The following is a 25,089-nucleotide window of genomic DNA, read 5'->3' as shown; positions in this document are numbered from 1 at the left end:
GTTTCCATCGAAATTACTCGGAACAATTTGTACCAGGAACTTTTTTTACAGGAACTTTTTTCCCCCAGACCTGCTACTGCCTGCGTTTCCACTGGATCTAAAGTACCGTGAAGATTAGACAAATTAGTCCGGTGATGTAGGACTGCGCGCGACTGCTCCTCCCAGTCAGCAAGGGACAGTAATCATTTTTGCGCGACACAGTCTGCAACAATAACAAGTATGGAGGAGATTCAAGCGGCGCTGCTTTTGCTGGTTATGTATTGGTTTACTAAAGAGGTCATTAACAAAACGGCGGAAAAGAGACGAGCACTGATACTAAAACGTATTCTGACAGCTCGTAAAGCTAGATTTAAAATAAGACAACACAGGTTATTATCAGCTATTACGGACATTGACCGTGCGATGGCTGAGACGAACGTGCGCCATCGGACAGAAAGAGCAAGACTGATATTTACTGAACGCAGAACGAACCTCGCAAGACTTTTAAAAATGCCTGTTGAAATAAAATGCTGGGTGAGTTCAACCAATCAGCATGTTCAGCGCCCAAGTCCCACCCCGAAAGTTCCTGAACTTTGAAAAAGTACTACCTCGCGAGCAGGGCCATTCGGAGGGGGAAATATTTACCTGGAACTTCATTTAGACCCTGGTTCCTGCGGTCGAAACACACAGAGTACCACCCCAAAGTTCCTAGTTCCTGCGGTGGAAACGCGGCTTATGATTCCAAATTACCCCTTAAAGACTGTGTTTGGATCCTCAACCCTGTGTGTCAAAGCTGGGGGGTATTCCAGAAAGCAGGTTATGTGACATACCCGGGTATGTTTAAGAGTAAGTAAGCGGATAACCTCAACTTTCGGTTCCAAAAGGTAACAGAGGCAACTTTCAGGGGATGTAAGGCCTAGTCCACGCTTACACGGGTATGTTTTTACACAGGGAGTTTTTCCCTCCTCTGGTTTAAAAAAAAAATTGCGTCCACATGAAGAACATGCTATGAAGCGCTGTCAAGAGCATGCCAAACCAACAGATGGCAATATAACACTAACCGTAAAGCCATGTTGGGCAATAAGAAGCCTGGAAAAAAAGGTTATTGCCGGTTCAGGTTCTGACGCAACAAGCCAAAATCTCCGGTTTCAAGGTTTTCACACAACAACACTGCAATCGGAGTTTCTAAAAATGTTCACCCTGGCAGGAGTTTTCAAAAAAGCTTGGTTTCAGTGTCCGGATACTGTGTTTGCGTGTGGACAAATAGCCAAACCGCATAGAAATAGATGCGGTTTTGAAAATATCTGTGTTCGTGGACAGGGCCTGAGTAGACATAGCAACTAAAGGCCTGTGCACACCGGGACGAATATCGCACCAAGTGAACGTGCAAATTCAGTAGATGGCGCTCCCGGTACACAAGGTGGTGCTGCGCCACTACTGAACTAGGGGGCTGATTGAGACGCACCCTATGTGTGCTCGGCAAGACCATTTTGTGCTTGAGCGCCACCAAGTGGTGTTGTACTGTAGTTTCAGCAGCTCCAGGCACGTGAACAAATGTGTCGATCTCATTGGTCGGGCAGTTTTTTACACGCCGTGTCAAAAAAATAAATTTTTAAATGCCGCTTTTATGGCCGCCGTTTTGCGCACCTTCTCCAGAGCAGCTCATGATCCAGTATTAGTTTGCTTAAGAGGTTTTCAGATGTGTGTTATATAATTAATATAGTAGGGCTGTCAAAAGATTAATCGAGATTAATCGCATCCAAAATAAAAGTTTGTGTTTAAATAATATATGTGTGTGTACTCTATTAATTATTATTTATATATAAATACACACACATTCATGTATATATTTAAGAAATATTTATACTGTATATACATTTATATAATCTATAATATATATAAATATAAATGTTTTATATATAAAAAATACTATTTTTTTCTTAAATATAAACATGCTTGTGTGTGTTTTTATATATAAATAATAATTAACAGAGTACACACACATATATTATGTAAACACAAACTTTTATTTTGGATGCGATTAATCGCGATTAATCTTTTGACAGCCCTATAATATAGTTATATTCATATAAATACATTTGTTAGTTACAGTTGTACAATATACAATATTATAAATCAATTCTAAATAACTAGGTAATTCTAATTATAACAAGGTAATGTTTAAATGTTAATTCAATTCAAATATATTTATTATTTATTTTATTGTCATCTCACACATGGATCTGCAGTCAATTAATTAGCATCAAACAAACAATATAATCCTTATTCTCAGTGAATAAAGATTACTTATTAAACAAAAAGGATTTTAAAATGATTGCACAACCACCAAATAGGTTATGTATATCGCCATTAAACAAAAGAAGAAGAGGAAGTAGAACGACACGCTTTTTTCTAGCATCTGTTCCATACCTTGAGTAAATAAGGTTTGGGTTAATAAAACCGAGTTCAAGGTATATTTGACGGTAAATTAATCTTGCAGTTGCGAGACAGTCTGAGTAATCACAAGAGGGAGCTGTTTGACTTGAGACAGTGTTTAAAGGGAAGAAATGCTTATCCCAAAAAATACATATTATGGTTAAAATCACATAGATTTTAGACACACACACACACACACACACACACACACACACACACACACACACACACACACACACACACACACACACACACACACACACACACACACACACACACACACACACACACACACACACACACACACACACACACACACACACACACACACACACACACACACACACACACACACACACACACACACACACACACACACACACACACACACACACACACACACACACACACACACACACACACACACACACACACACACACATCCATATTAAAACACATTGTCTTTTATTATGATGGATTCATGAAAAGGCAAAGGTTGGTGTCGTGTCATGACTAAAACATATACTTAACCCAAACATCAGTAAGTATTTTACATAGAAACATGTTCTGTCCTAGTTTATAATTTGCCCACATTGAACTCTACAGCTTAGTGACAGTGAAATCAGAAATGTCTTTCTGCATCACAGCTTGGAATGGGACAAGCCAACATCTGATAACCGGAGTTGAAGGAAGTGTGTAGTCTGTGACATCCTCCCTACAGATACATTCATAGATTAAAACAGATATATAATAAAGGGAAAAATCAGCTGTGTGTATATCTTTTGATCACTTACACACTCGCCTTCACTTCCTGGTCCATTATCTTTAGAGTTGGTGTTTGTGATCCTTGAACCTCCTCATATGAAGCCTCAGCTTTTCCTTCAATATAATCCACAGTTATTGAGATTTTATCCCGTGTTGGTTTAACAAAAGTTACAAATCAAAATTTACCATTTAATTGCTCACACATCTAACAAAACAAAAATATGTTCTAAGATGGTTTTTCTAACATTCCCGTTAAATAAATCATTATTTCGGAATGTTCTCTTTTTTCTCTCAGTTATGTGAATGTTAGGGGAACATTCCATTTGATCTTACTTCAAACATTATGTGAACATTACTTTTGAATTCTCAGAACATTCGGAATCGAGCAGTAAAAACACTAGAGGAATGTCCAACTAAACTTTTTCAGAAAAAAAAAAAAAAAAAATTCCATGAACAATATTTCAATCATGAAAACTCTCATACATAAATCCCTGTGGGTTTGCAAGGGAATTGCAGGGGGGTTCATAAATTGATAACAAGCAATTAATTAAATTATATTTAAATCATAAAAATGAAACAAATAGGCTAAAAATATTAAAATAAAAATATCGAAATAATAATGACTTACTAAATAATAAATGTGTTTGAAGTAAACATGCAAATCTCAGGGGGTACTTCAAGTAAATTATTTTGGTCAAAGGGGTTTGGCTGACAAAAAAAGTTTGAAAACAGCAGATCAAGGCAGGTGGAGCTGGGGGAGGTAGAAGGTAACAACGGCTGAATCCGAAATCGCCCCCTATACCCTTAAATAGGGCACTATTTGAGGGCACAGCCATTTGTAGTGGTGTCCGAAACCATAGTGGACGTTATTGAGGGCACTCATTCAATCCCACATTGCACCGCAATAACGAGTGTACAGCCGATGTACACAAAACAGCTGTCCGAGTTCACTCACTCGTTTTCATTCACTCTGAACTGAACTGTATTAGTGGACTAAAGTAGGGAATAGTGATTGAGGGTTTAGGGGGCGATTTCGGATTCAGCCTCTGATTAACTGCAAACAATGAACCAGAAAGGAAGAAAGAGAAAGGAGAAAGGAATCTCATTGGTTGTAGGATCAGCAGAGGCCAATCAGCTTGAGCCATGTGGTAATGATGTGATTGCTTGCAGACTGCATGTATAGCGGCGCCTTCTAGAGTTTCATGACTGAACTACACATACAAATAACATTTTCGTGCTAATGTTTTATGAACAGTTTTAAAGACCAGATAACTTTAAACAAACATTCTATTAATGTTACTGGAAGAACATTTGTTCATAACTTTGAGAGAACCTTGCCAAAACATTAGATAAAGTTCTGAGAACGCTCCCTGTTATCTGGGTCAATTGTGTAAAGTGTTAATATATGTTAAAAAAATATTTCCGTGAGGACTCTTACCTAAAATGCCCATCAAACTGACATCTTTTGGCTGTTGGCGAACAGCAGGCCACAGAAACGCTTCACCATTTTTCTTGTGAAGAAGAATAACAACGCTTATATTTCCCATGGTAACGTCCACTTCATTACTCCGTAGAATCAGAGACACACTGTTGAAACAGAGAAACTGATGAATTAAATCTAATTCACTATAACACACACATGTAGTAAAACACGTATAGTTTGAGTAGTTTATACCCCTCTGTATTGTGTTGAGTTGATGCCTGGTCCCACAAAAACTCAACAAGATTCTGGCCATCTTGGAATTTGATAGACCTTGTGTTTATTGTCAGATGATGGTTTGCTTTGAAATGAAAAGCAATTTTCTTGAATCCTTTTCGTCTAGTCATGAATTCTCCATTCATAGAGAACTCTAAGACACACAGAAAGCCACACAGTCTACAAAACATTCAATAAAACTTTCAAAAGGATGTGCACGTAGAGTAAGTGTGTAATAGTTACCTGAAGCAGAATCCTGTAGCAGTTTGAGTTTGTGAGGAACAGGAACGTCAAAACAAAGTGGCTTAGACTGACCAGCAGTGGGCAGCAGGAACCGATTGCTACTAATGGTTGGAACTGAGCGAAAACATAACCAAATGCTGTATCATAATTCATATATAAAATTGTCTTACATAATAAGAATGTTTCTTTATAAGAGAGATCTTTATTTACCTGACATAGTAGGGAGAACAGTCTCACTCTCCCAATGCATAGTGGGCATTTGAGCAATGGGCAAATCTAAGAGAAGGTGCATCTGATCAGATTAGATGTTCTTTACAGATGTTCTTTAAGTATGTTTGGGAGATCTTTATGTACCTATAGCAGGGAGAAGAGGCTCACTCTGCCAATGCATAATGGGCATTTGAGCAATGAGCAAATCTAAGAGAAGGTGCAACTGATCAGATTAGATGTTCTTTACACAAGGCAGAATCAAAGCTACACTATTTGAATACATACCAGAATACGAATCGATGTAATAATCAGGTGAGTCTAAAAAAAGGGAGGAGGAAGGGGGTTGGTGTATTAAATACCAAGTCAGTTGATCAATATTACTAACCGAAGTAACGGCACTCAATGAAATCAATAAATAATAATAAAAAATGTACCAGTGCATCTTAAAACCATTGGAGAAATAATTAAATGAATCAGTAAATTGTTCCAAATTATTTTTTTATATTTCTCAAAAAATCTTTCATTATAATTATTTTCACAAAACTCAAAAAAAAAAAAACTGCTACAATCAAATAATTTTCTTTCCATGACTAAAATGTATTTCCACATGTTGCTTAACATTAAGAGGCTTCATTTCTGAATCACACCAAATGCCTTATTTCATTTATTTTCATTTCATTCTCTACTACTAAAAAATATGGATTTACATTTTATTTTGATTTTAATAAAGCAAATTTTCAATAATAACACAAAGAAAAAAAAAAAACCAAACTAACCAATGATAAATGTGCTCTCGAGGAAGTATAGGAGTCTTTTTCACCAAAAGTCAAAGAACAGCTATTTCTTTCAGCTGGAATTTTATTATTATTATTATTATTATTATTATTATTATTATTATTATTATTATTATTATTATTATTATTATTATTATTATTATTATTATTATTATTATTATTATTATTATTATTATTAAGCCTATAAGCCTAGATATCCCAAAAAGCATCTGTGTGGTGTGCACTTTCTTCACTGAGTTGAATATCTCTGGACCGGATGTGAACGTGATAACTTCTTGTTGCGATGAACTCAATGGATACATTAACCTTGAGAAGAAAGTACACATGGTTGTGTTTTTATTGTTCTTGATTTCTCACAAATGTTGTGCTTTTTCAAAGTGAACTGTGGAGCTAATAGAGTCTCACAAACGTGCAGTCGAGCACAGAAGACCAACAACCAAAGTCAGGACTTCATTTAAATAATAAAATTTTGGTTTGTTTTTTACCAAACCCTATTGTATACCCCCAGAACACTTGGAATATACGACACATGTCACATGGGATCATTCTGTGATACTTTTGTGTCTTTTTTTAAAAGCTTGAATCTGATCACTATACACTGCCATTATATGGACAAGCACGAGTGGAACATTTTTACAAACTCACCTTTTGTGGTCAGAAAAAGAAAGAAGGGCGTACCGTACGGCATTAGAACAACACCAGGGTGAGAAAATTATGATTTAATTTTCATTTTAGGGTGAACTATCCCTTTAAGAGGCTTTATTACTGAATTGCACCTAATGCCTTATTTCATTTATTTTCATTTAATTCTCTACACTGTGTTGCTTTTTTTACTTTTGATTTTGCTTTTAATAAAGCAAATTTGCAGTAATTATTTGTAAAAACTAAAACTAAGCAGCCAATGATAAACACATTCTCGAGAAAGTATAGGAGGCTTTGCCAATTTTTAGAAGAAGAAGAAAAAAACCATACCATGGAACCTGGGATGAGCAGCAGATGGAGCAGGTGGAGCAGGTAGACTTTTCATAAAGACCCGACGGGGCTGACTGGGCTTACTGAGCCGAACGGCATAACCGCCCTGAGCGACCCGACTGCCCTGAGCGACCCGACTGCCCTGAGCGACCCGACCGGGACTCAAATGGTAAACTCCTGGAACTGGGATATAAAACAAGAACATATATATTTAAAGGCAGATGCAGTATATTGAATTTTGCATAAAATGAAAATTCACCCCATCTATTTTCTAAATGTGTTAATCTTATTGTAAATTATATATTTATGTACTCTGATCAGGCATAACATTATGACCGGTGAAGTGAATAACTGATTATCTCTTCATCACAGCACCTGTTAGTGGGTGGGATATATTAGGCAGCAAGTGAACATTTTGTCCTCAAAGTTGATGTGTTACTTAGAAGCAGGAAAAATGGGCAAGCGTAAGGATTTGAGCGAGATTGACAAGGACCAAATTGTGATGTTAGACGACTGGATCAGAGTATCTCCAAAACTGCAGCTCTTGTGGGGTGTTCCCGGTCTGCAGTGGTCAGTGTCTATCAAAAGTGGTCCAAGGAAGGAACAGTGGAGAACCGGCCACAGGGTCATGGGCGGTCAAGGCTCATTGATGCACGTGGGGAGCGAAGGCTGGCCCGTGTGGTCCGATCAAACAGACGAGCTACTGGAGCTCAAATTGCTCAAGAAGTTAATGCTGGTTCTGATAGAAAGGTGTCAGAATACACAGTGCATCACAGTTTGTTGCGTATGGGGCTGTATAGCCGCAGACCAGTCAGGGTGCCCATGCTGACCCCTGTCCAAAGCCAAAAGCACCAGCATTGGGCATGTGAGCATCAGAACTGGACCACAGAGCAATGGAAGAAGGTGGCCCGCTCTGATGAATCATGTTTTCTAGTACATCATGTCGATGGCCGGGTGCGTGTGCGCCTTGGAACACATGGCACCAGGATACACTATGGGAAGAAGGCAAGCCGGCGAAGGCAGTGTGATGCTTTGGGCAATGTTGTGCTGGTGTTGCGACCTAGAAGTATAGAAGTATTGTTTTATAATTTTATAATTTCATAATGGGTATATGTTTAGAATTCTGTAAGGGAAAGTATTATAATTTCATTGTAATTTCATTTGATAAATATTCTGGATATTATTCGGGTATATGTTACCGAGAGGTGAAAGTTCAGTTATGATGATGTCATCGGCCGGCGCACGCGGAGAAGGGAGAGAAAACAGAAACGAGTGAAGTGATCGTCTAAAATATCACTGATGCATGAAGATTTTGTGTTGCTTTGTGTAAAAAAATAATTCCAACAGAACTGGCAAAATAAAGTTGCAAAAGAGAAGACGGAGTCTGTTTTAAGGGTGCAACACTGGGAAACCTTGGGTCCTGCCATCCATGTGGATGTTACTTTGACATGTTCCACCTACCTAAGCATTGTTGCAGACCATATACAGCCTTTCATGGAAATGGTATTCTATTCTCTGGTGGCTGTAGGTCTTTCAGCAGATAAATAGCCCTGCCACACAGCAAAAATGGTGAAAGCGACAGACTTCTTTCTGGTGACATATACATGAAGATAATGGAGATGGAAAAGAGGTGTCATCTCAAAATCCAATAGACAACCGATGTACAAGATGTGCATCACAATACGAAAGAAAACATCTGTCGCTACTTCCGTTTCATCTCAACTTTAAATTATCTGCAATAGTTTGAGTAAATTAACTGTTTTATACATGCAAATGAATTTGAAGATGAAAGACGGAAACTCATTACTAATTAAAAAAGAAAGAGAAAAGTGTTATTCACAGTATACAGTGGGCAGCAAGTCCAAGACCATAGTTTATATAAAACTGGAAAAAGTTTAGGGTGAACATTCTAAAACAAAGCAACGATATGATAAAAATGAAGAAGAAATGTTTAAGATTCTACACTCATTTTTGACAAAAGGAGACATACTTCATGTATAAATGTTCATGTCGAAAGTTTTTACTCATTTTATGCAGATAATATATTTTGTAATGACTTGTAATATAAACAGTTATTGATTAAAACTATGTCACAAGTGATCTATGGCTTTTGTGTATAAATACAGTAGCTGAATCATATATTATATGCATATTAGAATGCAAAAATGCAGTTGATGCAAAGCTTGATTAATACATTTGTACATAACTTTTAATATTGCTGCTATCACTGTCACTTTATTTATTTTGCTGCATAAAATGGACCTTGCTCTTTCATTTACAAGGTATGTAAGATACTAAAACCTCTCAGTTCTCACCTGGAGGTCTGGGTTCCTCTCCTCCCTCTTTGGGTTTGTCGGCAACTTCCACTTCACCTTCCTGTGGCTTCGTGACGACCATAGAAGTGAGGGAGGTGACAAACTGGTATTTTAGGGACAGTTTGAGAGCTTCTTTCTTTTCATCCTCTTTCTCTTGTCCTTTAAGAAGCACCCTGAGACAGAAAGATGTCCTCAATGTCCAACTTAAAATGCAGAATGTCATATCACTCATAAACTTACTGTCTTTCCAGAAGTTGCTTCACTGTAAGGTAGGCCCACAGTCTCTGCATGAAATCTTCATTCTCAGGTGGGACGTCACTGGGGTCTTTTGTCATTACAGTTTCCTGATACGTCACATTATTGCCTTTCTGCTCAGAAATAACATCATTTTAATCAGAAATGTTGTCTTTACCACTTTCAGCAATAACCTTCTTTGATAAGTAACCATTATTCCAAACTCTTAAACAATTGACTATCGATGATTCTAATATCCAATATAATGAGCTCGGTTGAGACTGTCTAGAAAAATCCCTACCAATTTGATACAATTTGTAAAGCATGATGATCTTACTGATACTGCAATGACTTCAGTGGTGAAACTCTCCACACTGTTGTCTGTGATTTGTCCTGATACCACAATCTCAGAGCCGTTGAAGTACAGGTTAAAGCTGGTCTTGGTAAGGTTTGTCCCTCCTGTGTATTTAATTTGAATATCAGTGAGGAGAGGGACGGCGACTTCCTCATAGAAGCCCTACAATACAAACCAAAATAAAGGGTTCAAACACAGAACAGACAAGCACTGAGGATGAGTTCACAGCTGATTCTCTGTAGTTCACCTGCAGCTGTAGATCAGCGTCCGAATCTTCATAAATCCTACGAGCATCTCCACCATTTTCCAGTGACATCTTTGTCAGGAAGTCAAAGTTAACATCATATCCAAAACCAAGACAATAGAGGGGAAACTTTGGCCCAATTGCCTTTTTCACATTGGCCATTATCCTCTTTATGTAAGTTTCACCTGTTACAGAGGACAAATAAGTCAGTCTACCTACAGTACATGCTTGAAAATCATATTTATGACATTTTTGAGTGATCAGAAAGCAATGGGACACATTGGGCAATTATTTCTTATTCTTTTCTCTCATTGACAAAGACAAGAACTATGTCATGATAATTATCCACTTTTGGCCCCCCCAAATATCGATTTTGATGTTGATTCAGTATCAATTCATATATATAGCCTACTGTACATAACGAAAAATAAGTTTGCCTTAGCTCTTTTTTAGCACTATTTTAAACGTTTCTTGGGTTAAATAATGTGCTCGCATTCATTAATATTCACTTGTGTGTGCTTATATAAGTATCATTAAAAATATTAGGATGTAAAATTTCACATTTAAAGAAATCTAGTGTTTGATCATATCTAAATATTTATTAAAATGCAAAACCTAAAAATAAGTAAGCAGTTATGGTCTGCAATACTTTTTTGAGCATCTAGACTAGATACATGTATATTTATTAAAGAGCCATATAGGCACCTGGTGGATAATGGCATTACAAATTAAATTATAATTTTTCTAGCCACATGACTCTAATTTGCCTCTTTGAATTGGAATTCTCTATTTTAACCTTAATGACTACACTAATTGTAATATATATAATAAAAATATTAGAAGAAAAATATTTTAAGTGGTCATTAATTGACAATCATTATTGCACAAATATTATTAGGACCAAAACATCTCCTCAAAATATTCAATCATTATTATTGAACTATAATATAGAACATTTATTTAATTGAAAAATAGTTACGGTGTATGGTCACATTTGACCATCAATGAGTATGAGTGTGAGCAATTAATAATAAACACCTGAGGGCTAAATACAAGAAAAATATTAATGTTATCAATGTTGCATCTCCATCACTCTCCATAATAAAATGATCCTGTAAATATGGTTGATCTAATAATCAATGCACACTATGCTGTACTGTTTACCAAAACTTGCTGCAAATATCAGTATAGTGAAGCTGTTGTATATCCGCTTAAGCTATTCAAATGTATTGACACAGCGCTAGAAGTATTGAGAGCTCCATGAACCGCGTGACCGCACACACCGCTGCGAGATGTCAAAACGGCTCTGGCTTTTGTTGTGCCTCATTAAGTGCGCCAAAACGATATTTATTGTTTGAATTTCGCTTTAAAAAGTTTTTTTAAATTAAAAGCTTAGACTTTGTTTAATATCAATAGCAGGTTTGGCAATTTGGCGTGAGGTTAAGTTGAGCAGAGTGAGACCGTGACAACCCTGAAAACACAATTAGCTTAACAAATACATTTTTTGAGTGATCAGAAAGCAATGGACGCATTCGTCAATTACTTCTTATTCTTTTCTCTCATTGAAAAAGACAAGAACTAAATCGGTCATGATAATAATCCACTGGTCCTACAGGCATTTTAATTATGTCTAAAACCTTTTATTAACAGATCTTCTAATTCGACTGAGTGAACTAGTGCTACGATAAAACACCATTAGCTTGTGTTTGTGAGTGTGAATCTGTGCCTGAAGTGGGATCTCCATCAGTCAGCAGGATCAGGATGGAGGCGGTTCCCTCTCGTGGATGTCGATTGATCATGTCCACTCCTGCTAGAACTGCAGCGTTTATGTCTGTGGCTAAAGGAAGAACAAACATAGTTGTGTCACTTTGAGGTACAACTTTCTTACTCTCCATTTTAGCCTTAGGAACTCACCTCCTCTATCTCTGATCTCATTCACAAAAGATTTTGCATTCTCCAGGTTTTCCTTGGTAGCTTTCAGGAGTTCACGCTTCCATGTGCTAACTTCACTGTCGAAGGTGATCAATCCAAAGTGGTCATCCTCATCAAGATCACTTAAAATCTTTAGCAGAGCCAAACGAGTCTAAAGACAAACACTTCTGTCAGAACACCTGGAGGTTATTCTTTCTCTATCACGACTGGATCCTCATTTACCAGATGCGGGCAGAATTTGTTAGTAGATTAAAGTAAGCAAATGATCCAGTGATTTCAATACAGTAAACCCTGTTCTTTAAACAATAATACAAACACACAATGCTGAGAGATCCTTCAAAAAATGTCCTTCAGTGGTTTTACCATCACAAATTTCATAGCTTGTTATGCTTTCAGTTGATTTGGCTGAAACGTTGACATTTACCTGATGTATTTTTGTGCCGTGCATAGAACCACTTCGGTCAATGATAAACACCACATTTTTGGGAATACGTGGAACATCAGAGGGTGCAAAGTAGTGGACAAAATAGCCATTTGATACCTGAAAGAAAATACAATTCATGTCTTTTTACATAGCCAGTTTTTTTTAAATCCTTTGGCAAATTTATTTTACTCTTGTAAAGCATGTTATTGAAAATATACCATGACTTCTCCTTTAGGATTTGGTCTCTCAACATCGTATGTTATGAGCAGGTCACCATTCAGTCCATTTTCTCCACAGCTTTTACACTTGGCCTGTTGACCTCGAGTGGGGTAGAAGGTCACCCATGCCTGAAATGATCAGTTTGGTCATCTGGTAACTTTGTTTGAAGTGTAGTAGCATAATGAGAACACCTAAGCTAAGTGTTTTACACCTCTCTTACGTCTTTGTCTGCTCTGGTGGTTTTTATGGCATTGGCCAGATCACCGGTGCTCAAATCTCCTTTCACCTCCAAGAAGGAAATTCCTGGTTTCTCTTGTATGTGTACATCCATCTAAAGTGAGAAGAAATATGAACTTTCTATTCATTTTAATTGATTATCTATTTCATCTTCGGTTCTTCTTCTACCTTGAAGTCTGCCACCGGCTGCATCGGTTGAGCATTGATGAGCAGCTCATATTTGCCAAGGCGGCGCTTTAGCAGTTCTTCGTAGGTCAACTCAAAAGTCACTTTACTAAAAGCAGCCACCGTCACTGAAGTTTTAAAGTCCTCTAAAGTCCTTCCAACAGATCTGAAATATAAATAAATCCCAGCATATTACTAAAACTTCTGTAAAAACACATTTTATGGTCCTAATAAAAAAAAAAAAAGAGTCCAGTACTTGATCAGTCCAGCACTTTCTCCTCGAGATACTGCTCGACTGTACTGCTGCTGAGCTTCCTCTTTTTCCTTCACAACACCATCATATGTCTTCCCCTCTATGGTCCTATGGAGAAAATGACAATAACATCCTCTTAATACATGTTTATCTCAGACATATTTTGTTGTTGTTAAGCTGCATTAACCGATGGACCTGACCTGAGACACACATGTTATAAATGGCTTCTTTACCACTTTATCTCTCCTTATATAATAATACTCATGTTTCCCTACATTCTGAATTTGCTGATGAAGGCATTCTTGGGTATCTTGACCTCAAACTGGATCTCTTGAGACTCATTCACTGTGTTCGCCACACGGCTTGTGATGACGGTTGTGGCGTAGCGACTGGTGACCGTGGAGTTAATGTGGAAGCTGTATATATCCACATTTTGTTTCTGTTGAGACATCAAACAGTAAAGTCATATTGGATGCACATTTACTCCTTGCTGTGTGGGATTGTTCAAATATTTACTGCTTCAAAATGGCGTAGGGAAAAGGCCTTTGGACTAAAAAACAAATACATTTTGATGACTACATCTCAGTGTAAACTATTGAGCAATCGATGGTTCTCTTTACTCAAACTGCATTTGAAATGAAACACTGCTGTTCAAAAGTCAGTAAGATTTTTAAACATTTCAGAATGAAGTCTCTTATGCTCACCAAGGCTACATTTGTTTGATCTAAAATACACTAAAATCAGCAATTTTGTGAAATATTTTTGCATATTAAATCAAAACCAAAATCAAATATTTTGTTTTCTCAAAATGTAATTTATTCCCGTAATGCAAAGCTGAATTTTCAGCATCATTACTTCAGTGTCAAATGATCCTTCAGAAATCATTATAATATTCAGATTTTCTTCTTAAGAAACATTTGTTTTTAATTAGTGTTAAAAAAATTGTGTTGCTAAATTATTTTAGTGTGAACCGTGATACTTTTCTAGGGTTTTTGAAGAATAAATTAGAAAACATTAGCTTTGATTTGAAATAGAAATCTTTTGTAACATTATAAATGTCTAGAAGTCACATTTGATCAATTTAATGATTAAAAACATTAATTTCTTTAAAAAATTTTCTTCTTTTTTTTACATTTACTGACCACAAACTTTTGAACATATATTCATGAATTAAATCTAATTTGCCTGGATGTTCATCTCAAATACAAATAATTCATCTGTTTTTAGAATTTTGTCTCATCTTCTTAAAACTTCTTAAACTGCGTGTTGATCCTCACCTTCACAGGTTGTTGTGAACTGGCTGAGATGAGAAAGACACCCAAGAGAATCAGTCTGAGAGCTGCTCGATCCATCATGACCTGCTCAGAAAACAGACCTCGAAACACACACTGCCTTTAAACTCCTGTCCACATCATGCCATTGGCTATTATTGAGCGGATGAAGAAACCTCCCCTCTATTTCTAAATAATCCATAATATCCCTCACCCAACAAGCAAACCATGGGCTAAAGTTAACTGCAACTAACACACAGGCAGAACCAGGTGTCTGGTTTCAGGACAGAAGACTGTTTATGACCCAACAGAATTTAGGGTTTTGACTCTCACTCAATTCTAATGGAAAAGCACAAATAAACCCTTTAAACATACAGCCTATATACAGTGCATCCGGAAAGTATTCACAGCACTTCATTTTTCGCACATTTTGTTATGTTACAGCCTTATTTCAAAATGGATTAAATTAATTATTTTCCTCAAAATTCTACAAACAATACCCCAAAAAGACAACGTGAAAGAATTTATTTGAAATCTTTGCAAATGTATTAAAAACAAAAACAGGAGAAAAATATAGCTGCAAGCAGCCATTATCGGGGCCAAGCGCAAAGAAGAAGACAAGACATGACAAAATGGCTGGCAGTGTCAGATCAACTGCAGCAATGAGCAATTAAAGACATTTTAAGGTGATTTTAGGCAAAATAGCTGTAAAATGATAAATACAGTCAATAATAATGATTTAATGATTTATCACTTTCAACCAATAGGTGCACAGTTACGAAATTGATATGGTGTGGTCAGAATAAGGGAACAATGACACATGCAAAGTTTGGTGTCAATATATCAAAACAGGGTGTCAATATACACTCACCTAAAGGATTATTAGGAACACATACTAATACTGTGTTTGACCCCCTTTCGCCTTCAGAACTGCCTTAATTCTACGTGGCATTGATTCAACAAGGTGCTGAAAGCATTCTTTAGAAATGTTGGCCCATATTGATAGGATAGCATCTTGCAGTTGATGGAGATTTGTGGGATGCACATCCAGGGCACGAAGCTCCCGTTCCACCACATCCCAAAGATGCTCTATTGGGTTGAGATCTGGTGACTGTGGGGGCCATTTTAGTACAGTGAACTCATTGTCATGTTCAAGAAACCAATTTGAAATGATTCAAGCTTTGTGACATGGTGCATTATCCTGCTGGAAGTAGCCATCAGAGGATGGGTACATGGTGGTCATAAAGGGATGGACATGGTCAGAAACAATGCTCAGGTAGGCCATGGCATTTAAACGATGCCCAATTGGCACTAAGGGGCCTAAAGTGTGCCAAGAAAACATCCCCCACACCATTACACCACCACCACCAGCCTGCACAGTGGTAACAAGGCATGATGGATCCATGTTCTCATTCTGTTTACGCCAAATTCTGACTCTACCATCTGAATGTCTCAACAGAAATCGAGACTCATCAAACCAGGCAACATTTTTCAACCGTCTTCAACTGTCCAATTTTGGTGAGCTCGTGCAAATTGTAGCCTCTTTTTCCTATTTGTAGTGAAGATGAATGGTACCCGGTGGGGTCTTCATCTGTTGTAGCCCATCCACCTCAAGGTTGTGTGTGTTGTGGCTTCACGAATGCTTTGCTGCATACCTCGGTTGTAACAAGTGGTTATTTCAGTCAAAGTTGCTCTTCTATCAGCTTGAATCATTGAATCATCATCACCATTCTTTGTAAACCCTAGAAATGGTTGTGCGTGAAAATCCCAGTAACTGAGCAGATTGTGAAATACTGTCTGGCACCAACAACCATGCCACAATGCTACCATTTTTGTGTCCTCGGAGTGAGCCCATACATGTGTGTGTCAATTTTGGTGAAAATATCTAATTTCGTTTTGGAGTTATAGACATTTATATGAAAAAACACATGAAAAATGACTGACACCTGACATTGATTGGATTTTACTCCCCCTTACTATCAATATTTTGACATTTAGACATTGTCAAGTAGCTATCGACCTATGTTTCTGAACTTCTGACGCTGGTTTCGTCTCGATCGGACTAGCGGTTTCAAAGATATCAGAAAAAATGTTTTAAGCGCTAAATTACAACGGTGCACAAACCATATGGCGAAACCTGGCAAGTGTGGTATCGTTGGACTCGGCAACGATTCAGGAGTCTAAGGAGATGAGTCTCGTGAAAAAAAAGTCAACCACACCCAAAGTTCTAAGCATTTAAAAAAAAAATCTCCACTAGGTGGCGCTGTTTCGAAACTTGTCAGGCTACTTCAGGGTATCGTGGTGATGACCCATACCAAGTTTCGTAACAATCCGTTCATGCATTCATAAAATACAGCATTTTAGCACATAATTCAAGATGGCCGACAGCCAAAATGGCCGATATGGTAAAATTGGATATCAGAGACGTCATCAGCATGATGAATCTAACGAGACCACTTTTTTAAAAAAAAGCAAAAATAGCAATTTTTCGTATCTCCGGACCAGTAGGTGGCGCTGCGCCGAAACGCTGCAGGTTGCCTCAGGACGTGCTTGTGCTGACATGTACCAAGTTTGGTCTGAATACGATAAAGCTTTGTGGAGATACAGCTTTACATCTGTTTTCGCAAGTGCTACGTAAAATTTGTTTGCGAGTTTATCGGAAACAATTTGACGAATCAACTTGAATTCCATAATGTTTTGCCGGCACTGGCTGAAGATGATCTGTTTCAATTTTCGTGCAAATTGGACGAACTGTCTAGGACGAGTTTGCAAAAGTAGGTTTTTGGGAAAATTGAAAATGGCGGGAAATGTATAATGACTGAAATGACGATGAATTTCGTTTCTAGCCCTTAAGGTTAAAAAGTTATTAGCATAAACATGAGTGCAACTTTGGACAGGTGGTGGCGCTAGAGGGATTGAGTTAGAGACACCAAAATTGGTGTATTTAATGTCGGGACTGTCTTCTATCAGAATGTCAAATCGTTACAACTTTCCCGCAAACGGTTCTATGGGATGCCATAGACTTCAATGGCGGAAGAAGAAAAGACGGGAACGGATACAATAGGTGCCACAGAACCTTCGGTGCTTGGCCCCTAAAAAAAAATCACATGTACATAAGTATTCACAGCCTTTGCTCAATACTTTGCTGAAGCACCTCTGGCACCAATTACAGCCTCAAGTCTTTTTGAGTATGATGCTACAAGCTTGGCACACCTATTTTTGGGCAGTTTCTCCAATTCTTCTTTGCATGACCTCTCAAGCTCCATCAGGTTGGATGGGGAGTGTCGGTGCACAGCCATTTTCAGATCTCTCCAGAGATGTATAGTCAGGTTCAAGTCTGCTCTCTGGCTGAACCTCCACAAATGACATCAGGACAGTTTTATTCAAATGGGCGAGACATTATAAATAGCGAATCCTGGCTTTTAAAGGGAATGGGAGATGAGACTGATTGGTTTATTGCACACTACACCAAAAACACACCCATGACTCAGTAAGAGACTAGGTACAACCCTTTTGGACCATGCGCCTTTAGCGTTGACTGTCGTTAAACTAGCAAACTATGCTTCAGACTATGTGCTGCTCAGATAGTTAAAATAGGGCCCTTAGTCTCATCATTTGATACATTAAGTACCCCATTTAAAGAAGAATGTGTTAGATTTAAGAAACTGATGGTTTGCTCAAGGCTGTTGATCTGCTGAATTTCAAACATAACTTCTTGCTTTCCTGTATTCTGCTTCAACTCTCTTTCCCCTTGTAAACTCTATGCGTGTGTGTGTATGTGTGTGTGTGTGTGTGGGTGTGTGTGTGAAGAGGTGGGTAGTAACAAATTACATTTACTTCTTTACATTTACTTGAGTAAATTTTTTGGGTAACTTGTACTTTTAGAGTATATTTAAAGATGGGTACTGTAACGCAGTTTGTTCATGTGGGAAGGAGGCGGGAACCAGCGAACGTTCAACATACTTTAATCAAAATAATACAAACAAAGTGAAAGTAAAAGCGGCAGCCCCTCACGGACGACTGCCGCGCACACACATAACACAACATAAATAAAACACAACTTAAAGGGTTAGTTCACCCAAAAATGAAAATTCTGTCATTAATTACTCACCCTCATGTCGTTGGACACCCGTAAGACCTCCGTTCATATTCGGAACACAAATGAAGATATTTTAGTTGAAAGCTGATGGCTGAGAAAGGCTTCACACAGGCCTCCATTGGCATTCAGTACATTGACACTTCCAAGATCCATGAAAGGCACTTAAAACGTCGTTACAAAGTCTATCTCACCACAGTGGCTCTACAATAATCATACAATGCGACGACAATAGTTTTTGTGCGCAAAAAAAAATCAAAATAACACCTTTATCCAACTTGTTCTCAACTTCCGTGTGTGCCTCCACGACGCATGCGCGAGAATATGACGTAGCGCCGGTGTTCGGGAATCGATGAAATACACACTTAAGCCCCATTTTGAGCACTACGCCGAGACCTAAAGCACGATCAATGTAGAATCCAACAGCTTAGACACGCGCGTCTTCCTCTGCTCGTAAACAAATCGCTTCTGGGTCATATGTCCGAACGCCGGATCTGCGTCATATTCTCGCGCATGCGTCGTGGAGGCACACACGGAAGTCGAGAACAAGTTGGATAAAGGTGTTATTTTGATTTTTTTTTGCGCACAAAAACTATTGTCGTCGCATTGTATGATTATTGTAGAGCCACTGTGGTGAGATAGACTTTGTAACGACGTTTTAAGTGCCTTTCATGGATCTTGGAAGTGTCAATGTACTGAATGCCAATGGAGGCCTGTGTGAAGCCTTTCTCAGCCATCAGCTTTCAACTAAAATATCTTCATTTGTGTTCCGAATATGAACGGAGGTCTTACGGGTGTCCAACGACATGAGGGTGAGTAATTAATGACAGAATTTTCATTTTTGGGTGAACTAACCCTTTAAAACCCAGGCCTGGTCCTCTCTCGTCCTTCACTGTCGTCGCTCCTCCTTTATACTCCCGTCACTCCTCCGTGAGACACAAGGCCGGCGGCACGCAGCTGGCGCTCATCATCACTAATGACCGCGGCCTCGTCCTGTTCTCACGGTCCCTCAGCCTCGCTGCTCGCCACATATCCCCAACGCCCTTCGCAGGCCGGGGGTACTACCTGCGCTCTACTCCCCCCCCTCCCCCGGGGGGGGCGATCACGGCGGCCGTGGCACCTGGGGGTAAGGACAGCAAGGTGAGAGAATGGAGCTGGGAGCACGAGGAGCGACAGAGACGAGAGAGTGGAGAGAGGAGAAAAGAAGGGAAAAAAAAAATTGTCCGGTTCCCGGACACACTGCCGCTCGGTCCTCAGCCAGCCGAGAGGCTCTTCCTCGCGGTGCCATGCGATGGTACTGGACGCTTGGTGGACGGCTCGATCCTCCTCCGCCCCCTGGCGGCCAGCGGTGGCTCCTCCTGTCGAGGGCAGCCGGCAGCGAGTCCCAGTCCCGCACTCCCTGCTCCTCCCCAAAATGGCAGACGGCAGCAGGCTCCGGATCAGGCCAAGCGCTGGCGACTCCTCCGCTCCCTCTCGGACGGCAGCCACCCCACCTCGACCCAGGGGCACGGCAGCGAGCTCTCTGTCCCACCGGATCTTCACTCGCTCCAGCACCACCGCCTCAGGCAGCCACTCGTGGTCTTCTCTCTTCCGCGCTGCCCGAACTCCTCAGCACCGCGACCCCCCTCAGCAATGAGGGCTCTTCGACAGCATGTCCCTCCTTCCTCCCGGGCTTCGGCACCAATGTAACGCAGTTTGTTCGTGTGGGAAGAAGGAGGCGGGAACCGCCGAACGTTCAACATACTTTAATCAAAATAATACAAACAAAGTGAAAGTAAAAGCGGCAGCCCCTCACGGACGACTGCCGCGCACACACATAACAAAACATAAATAAAACACAACTTAAAACCCAGGCCTGGTCCTCTCTTGTCCTTCACTTTCGTCACTCCTCCGTGAGACACGAGGCCGACGGCACGCAGCTGGCGCTCATCATCACTAATGACCGCGGCCTCGTCCTGTTCTCACGGTCCCTCAGCCTCGCTGCTCGCCACAGGTACTTTACTCTTACTCAAGTACATTTCTTGTGAAAAAACTGTACTTTTACTTCGTTACATTCGGTGGCGTTCCTCCGCTACTGTCAAATGGTAATAATTATATTATATATTTTAAAATAAGTTAATATGACTTGTTCGCAAGTCTTGCGAAACGTTGGAGAGGTGGCTACCCATCACCCGCTTATAATTAGCGCGCGTTTAGTCGGAAGATGATGGCCGAAGCAGAGGAAGATGTGTGTGAGCTACGGGAGGCAGATCACCTGTGGCCTCAAGTTCAGTCTATGTTTTCACTCCAAGATATAGAATAGATTCAAAATGCGATGCATGCTGTGTGCACCAAAACGAACTGACATCTCAGCATTCAAGAATTCCACCCTGAAAAGAACATGTAGCGGTAAGTGTCAAAATGATGCCTATATTTGAACACTATTAATGGCAATTTGGTAACTTTGGGCACTTTTCCCTTATTATAATACTGTTTCACACACTGTCAGGGTGTTTTCCTCATATGCGCTCTTGTGCAAGCAATGACAAATTGTTTGAATCCTCCAAACAACACACGTCCATGAACAAACATTCACATCTGCACATTTACACATCCTTTTTTTCCACAAAACAAAACAAATTGAATAGCCTAATGTGACGTCTTGCATTTATACAAATCCGGACAGATGCCTGTCTGAATGTAGAAAATACATACAAATAAAAACGGTATTGCATTTTATTCCTACTTAAAGAATATATACATATAAAATATAAGAACAAAGTATGTTTAACCATTAATCACACACACACACACATTATATATGTATATATGTATTTGGTTCATTAGCTTACATTAGTTAACATGAACTAATAATGAACTGCACTTATAAAGCATTTATTTATCTTTGTTAATGTTAATTTCAACATTTACTAATGCATTATTCAAATATTGTTAACATTAGTTAATGCATTGTGAACTAACATGAACAAACCATGAACATCTGGATTTTTATTAACTAACATTAACAAAGATTAACTAATGCTGAACAGAGGTGTTGTTCATGGTTAGTTCATGTTAACCAATGCATTAACTAATGTTAACTAATACAACCTTATTGTGTTCCCGAGAGGTGTGTGAATGCTCTCCAAGTAGTCTGAAATTCAGGGTTTTCGCTTCTTATCAATCAGCTCGAAAGTAACTAGTAACTAACTGCTTGATTAGTTTTCTCATTGAATACTTTTTTACTCTTACTCAAGTAAATATTACGATTGTTACTTTTACTTTTACTTGAGTAAATATTTCCGTAAGTACTTATACTTTTACTTGAGTACAGATTTTTGCTACCCTACCCACCTCTGGGTGTGTGTGTGTTATATTAGTTTAGGTGTTTAGTCTAGTTAATAAAGTCTTGTTCATGTCTTGTTTGTGGTTCATGCTCATATACTGGAGATGCAGATTTTGGCTACATGCTCTAAATAGTACAGTAAGAATGTTATTTCTCTTTCCTCGGAAATGAACATTTCTTAGAATTAATAAATCATTAATAGGCCTACTGAGCGTTCGTTGGACGAACAGGTTAATTGATTGTGGTATTAATTCTGCTACACCATGTTAATTTTATGAGCTGATCCAAATATTTATAATTAATTATAACGAGTTATGATTAATTATTCATATTTCCCTTGAGCTAATTTGCTACATCAGAGATTCTTGAACCCTTCGAAATTGCTTTTTAGAAAATATATTATCTAACTTGAAAATAATTTACATTCTGTCGAATTTTGTTGCTGTTTTTATTTTATTATCAGATATGACCTCAAAAAATACATACTTAGAAATAATCCCAATCAATACTTAGAAAGGCATCAATCAAAGGGTTGCTATGCATACAATTTGATTGCTGATAGATAGATAGATAGATAGATAGATAGATAGATAGATAGATAGATAGATAGATAGATAGATAGATAGATAGATAGATAGATAGATAGATAGATAGATAGATAGATAGATAGATAGATAGATAGATAGATAGATAGATAGATAGATAGATAGATAGATAGATAGATAGATAGATAGATAGATAGATAGATAGATAGATAGATAGATAGATAGATAGATAGATAGATAGATAGATAGATAGATAGATCTCTATAGTTTAGTGACAGTGAAATCAGAAATGTCTTTCTGCATCACAGATTGGAACGGGACAAGCCAACATCTGATAATTGGAGTTGAAGGAAGTGTGTAGTCTGTGACATCCTCCCTACAGATACATTCATAGATTAAAACAGATATATAATAAAGGGAAAAATCAGCTGTGTGTATATCTTTTGATCACTTACAAGCTCGCCTTCACTTCCTGGTCCATTATCTTTAGAGTTGGTGTTTGTGATCCTTGAACCTCCTCATATGAAGCCTCAGCTTTTCCTTCAATATAATCCACAGTTATTGAGATTTTATCCCGTGTTGGTTTAACAAGGCAATTTAAAAATCAAAATTTACCATTAATTGCTCACCCAGCTAACAAAACAAAAATATGTTCTAAGATTTCTAACATTCCCGTTAAATAAATCATTATTTCTGAATGTTCTCTTTTTTCTATCAGTTATGTGAATGTTAGGGGAACATTCCATTTGATCTTTCTTCAAACATTATGTGAACGTTACTTTTGAATTCTCCGAACATTCTGAATCGAGCAGCAAAAACAATAGAGGAATGTCCAACTAAACTTTTTCAGAAAAAAAAAATCAGCAGAGGCCAATCAGCTTGAGCCATGTGGTAATGATGTGATTGCTTGCAGATTGCATGTAAAGCAGAGTTAGAGTTTCATGACTGAACTACACATACAAATAAAATTGTGCTAATGTTTTGAGAACATTTCTAAAGACCAGATAACTTTAAACAAACATTCTATTAATGTTACTGGAAGAACGTTTGTTCATAACTTAGAGAGAACCTTGCCAAAACATTAGTTAAAGTTCTGAGAACGCTCCCTGTTATCTGGGTCAATTGTGTAAAGTGTTTGACATGTTAAAATGTTTTATCCGTGAGCACTCTTACCTAAAATGCCCATCAAACTGACATCTTTTGGCTGTTGGCGAACAGCAGGCCACAGAAACGCTTCACCATTTTTCTTGTGAAGAAGAATAACAACGCGTATGTTTCCCATGGTAACGTCCACTTCATTACTCCGTAGAATCAGAGACACACTGTTGAAACAGAGAAACTGATGAATTAATTCTAATTCACTATAACACACACATGTTGTAAAAAATGTATAGTTTGAGTAGTTTATACCCCTCTGTATTGTGTTGAGTTGGTGCCTTGTCCCACAAAAACTCAACAAGATTCTGGCCATCTTGGAATTTGATAGACTTTGTGTTTATTGTCAGGTGATGGTTTGTTTTGAAATGAAAAGCAATTATCCTGAATCCTTTTCGTTTAGTCGTGAATTCTCCATTCATAGAGAACTCTAAGACACACAGAAAGCCACACAGTCTACAAAACATTCAATAAAAAAGATGACTTTCAAAAGGATGTGCACGTAGAGTAAGTGTGTAATAGTTACCTGAAGCAGAATCCTGTAGCAGTTTGAGTTTGTGAAGAACAGGAACGTCAAAACAAAGTGGCTTAGACTGACCAGCAGCGGGCAGCAGGAACCGATTGCTACTAACGATTGGAACTGAGAGAAAACATAACCAAATGCTGTATCATAATTCATATATAATATATACACAATAAGAATGTTTGAGAGATCTTTATGTACCTGATATAGTAGTAGGGAGAACAGGATTCATTTGTAGGATGGGAAAAGCTAAGAGAGGTGCAACTGATCAGATTAGATGTACTCGACACAAAGCAGAATCAAAGCTACAGCTTATTCATACATACAAGAACCAAGGAGCAGCATGCCTCCTGAATCTAAAAAAAAGAGGGGTGGGGGGGGGGGGGGGGGCAGTCAATGAAATCAATAAATACTAATACAAAATGTACCAATGCATCTTAAAACCATTAAATAGAGAAATAATTTAATGAATCAGTAATTGAATTGCAGTGTGCACTTTCTTCACTGAGTTGAATATCTCTGGACCGGATGTGAACGTGATAACTTCTTGTTGCGATGAACACAATGGATACATTAACCTTGAGAAGAAAGTACACATGGTTGTGTTTTTATTGTTCTTGATTTCTCACAAATGTTGTACTTTTTCGAAGTGAACTGTGGAGCTAATAGAGTCTCACAAACGTGCAGTCGAGCACAGAAGA

General features: G+C 38.4%; 1 protein-coding gene across 1 annotated transcript; it reads right to left on the bottom strand.

Annotated features, from left to right (window-relative positions):
* Positions 1 to 1,984: 1,984 nt before the first annotated feature.
* LOC307142947 (inter-alpha-trypsin inhibitor heavy chain H3-like) lies at positions 1,985 to 14,894 on the bottom strand. The gene is made up of 22 exons (XM_079844147.1): positions 14,751 to 14,894; positions 13,749 to 13,912; positions 13,477 to 13,581; positions 13,224 to 13,386; positions 13,039 to 13,149; positions 12,818 to 12,946; positions 12,600 to 12,716; positions 12,158 to 12,326; positions 11,970 to 12,080; positions 10,247 to 10,428; positions 9,982 to 10,161; positions 9,651 to 9,778; positions 9,411 to 9,583; positions 7,096 to 7,278; positions 5,615 to 5,647; positions 5,474 to 5,536; positions 5,330 to 5,395; positions 5,120 to 5,233; positions 4,856 to 5,030; positions 4,619 to 4,767; positions 3,210 to 3,294; positions 1,985 to 3,130 (listed from the first exon to the last, which is right to left on the bottom strand). Exons 1-22 carry the CDS (start codon positions 14,826 to 14,828, stop codon positions 3,016 to 3,018), a joined length of 2,793 nt encoding a protein of 930 aa, XP_079700273.1. The 5' UTR covers positions 14,829 to 14,894; the 3' UTR covers positions 1,985 to 3,015.
* Positions 14,895 to 25,089: the final 10,195 nt, after the last annotated feature.

This window comes from Gobio gobio (genome assembly GCF_949357685.1).
Source record: "Gobio gobio genome assembly, chromosome: 19".
Taxonomy (NCBI): Eukaryota; Metazoa; Chordata; class Actinopteri; order Cypriniformes; family Gobionidae; genus Gobio; species Gobio gobio.
The sequence above is the reverse complement of the archived record's forward strand: the minus strand, read 5'-3'. Positions and strand labels throughout refer to the sequence as shown.

Excerpts from the sequence above, each read along its gene's own strand:
- LOC307142947 (XM_079844147.1), bottom strand. The coding sequence starts at position 14,828 with ATGATGGATCGAGCAGCTCTCAGACTGATTCTCTTGGGTGTCTTTCTC. Across the intron at positions 9,779-9,981 it reads CTGAAGTCATTGCAGTATCA|AAAGGCAATAATGTGACGTA; the intron begins GTAAGATCATCA and ends ATTTCTGAGCAG. Across the intron at positions 5,396-5,473 it reads GCCTCTTCTCCCTGCTATAG|ATTTGCCCATTGCTCAAATG; the intron begins GTACATAAAGAT and ends ACCTTCTCTTAG.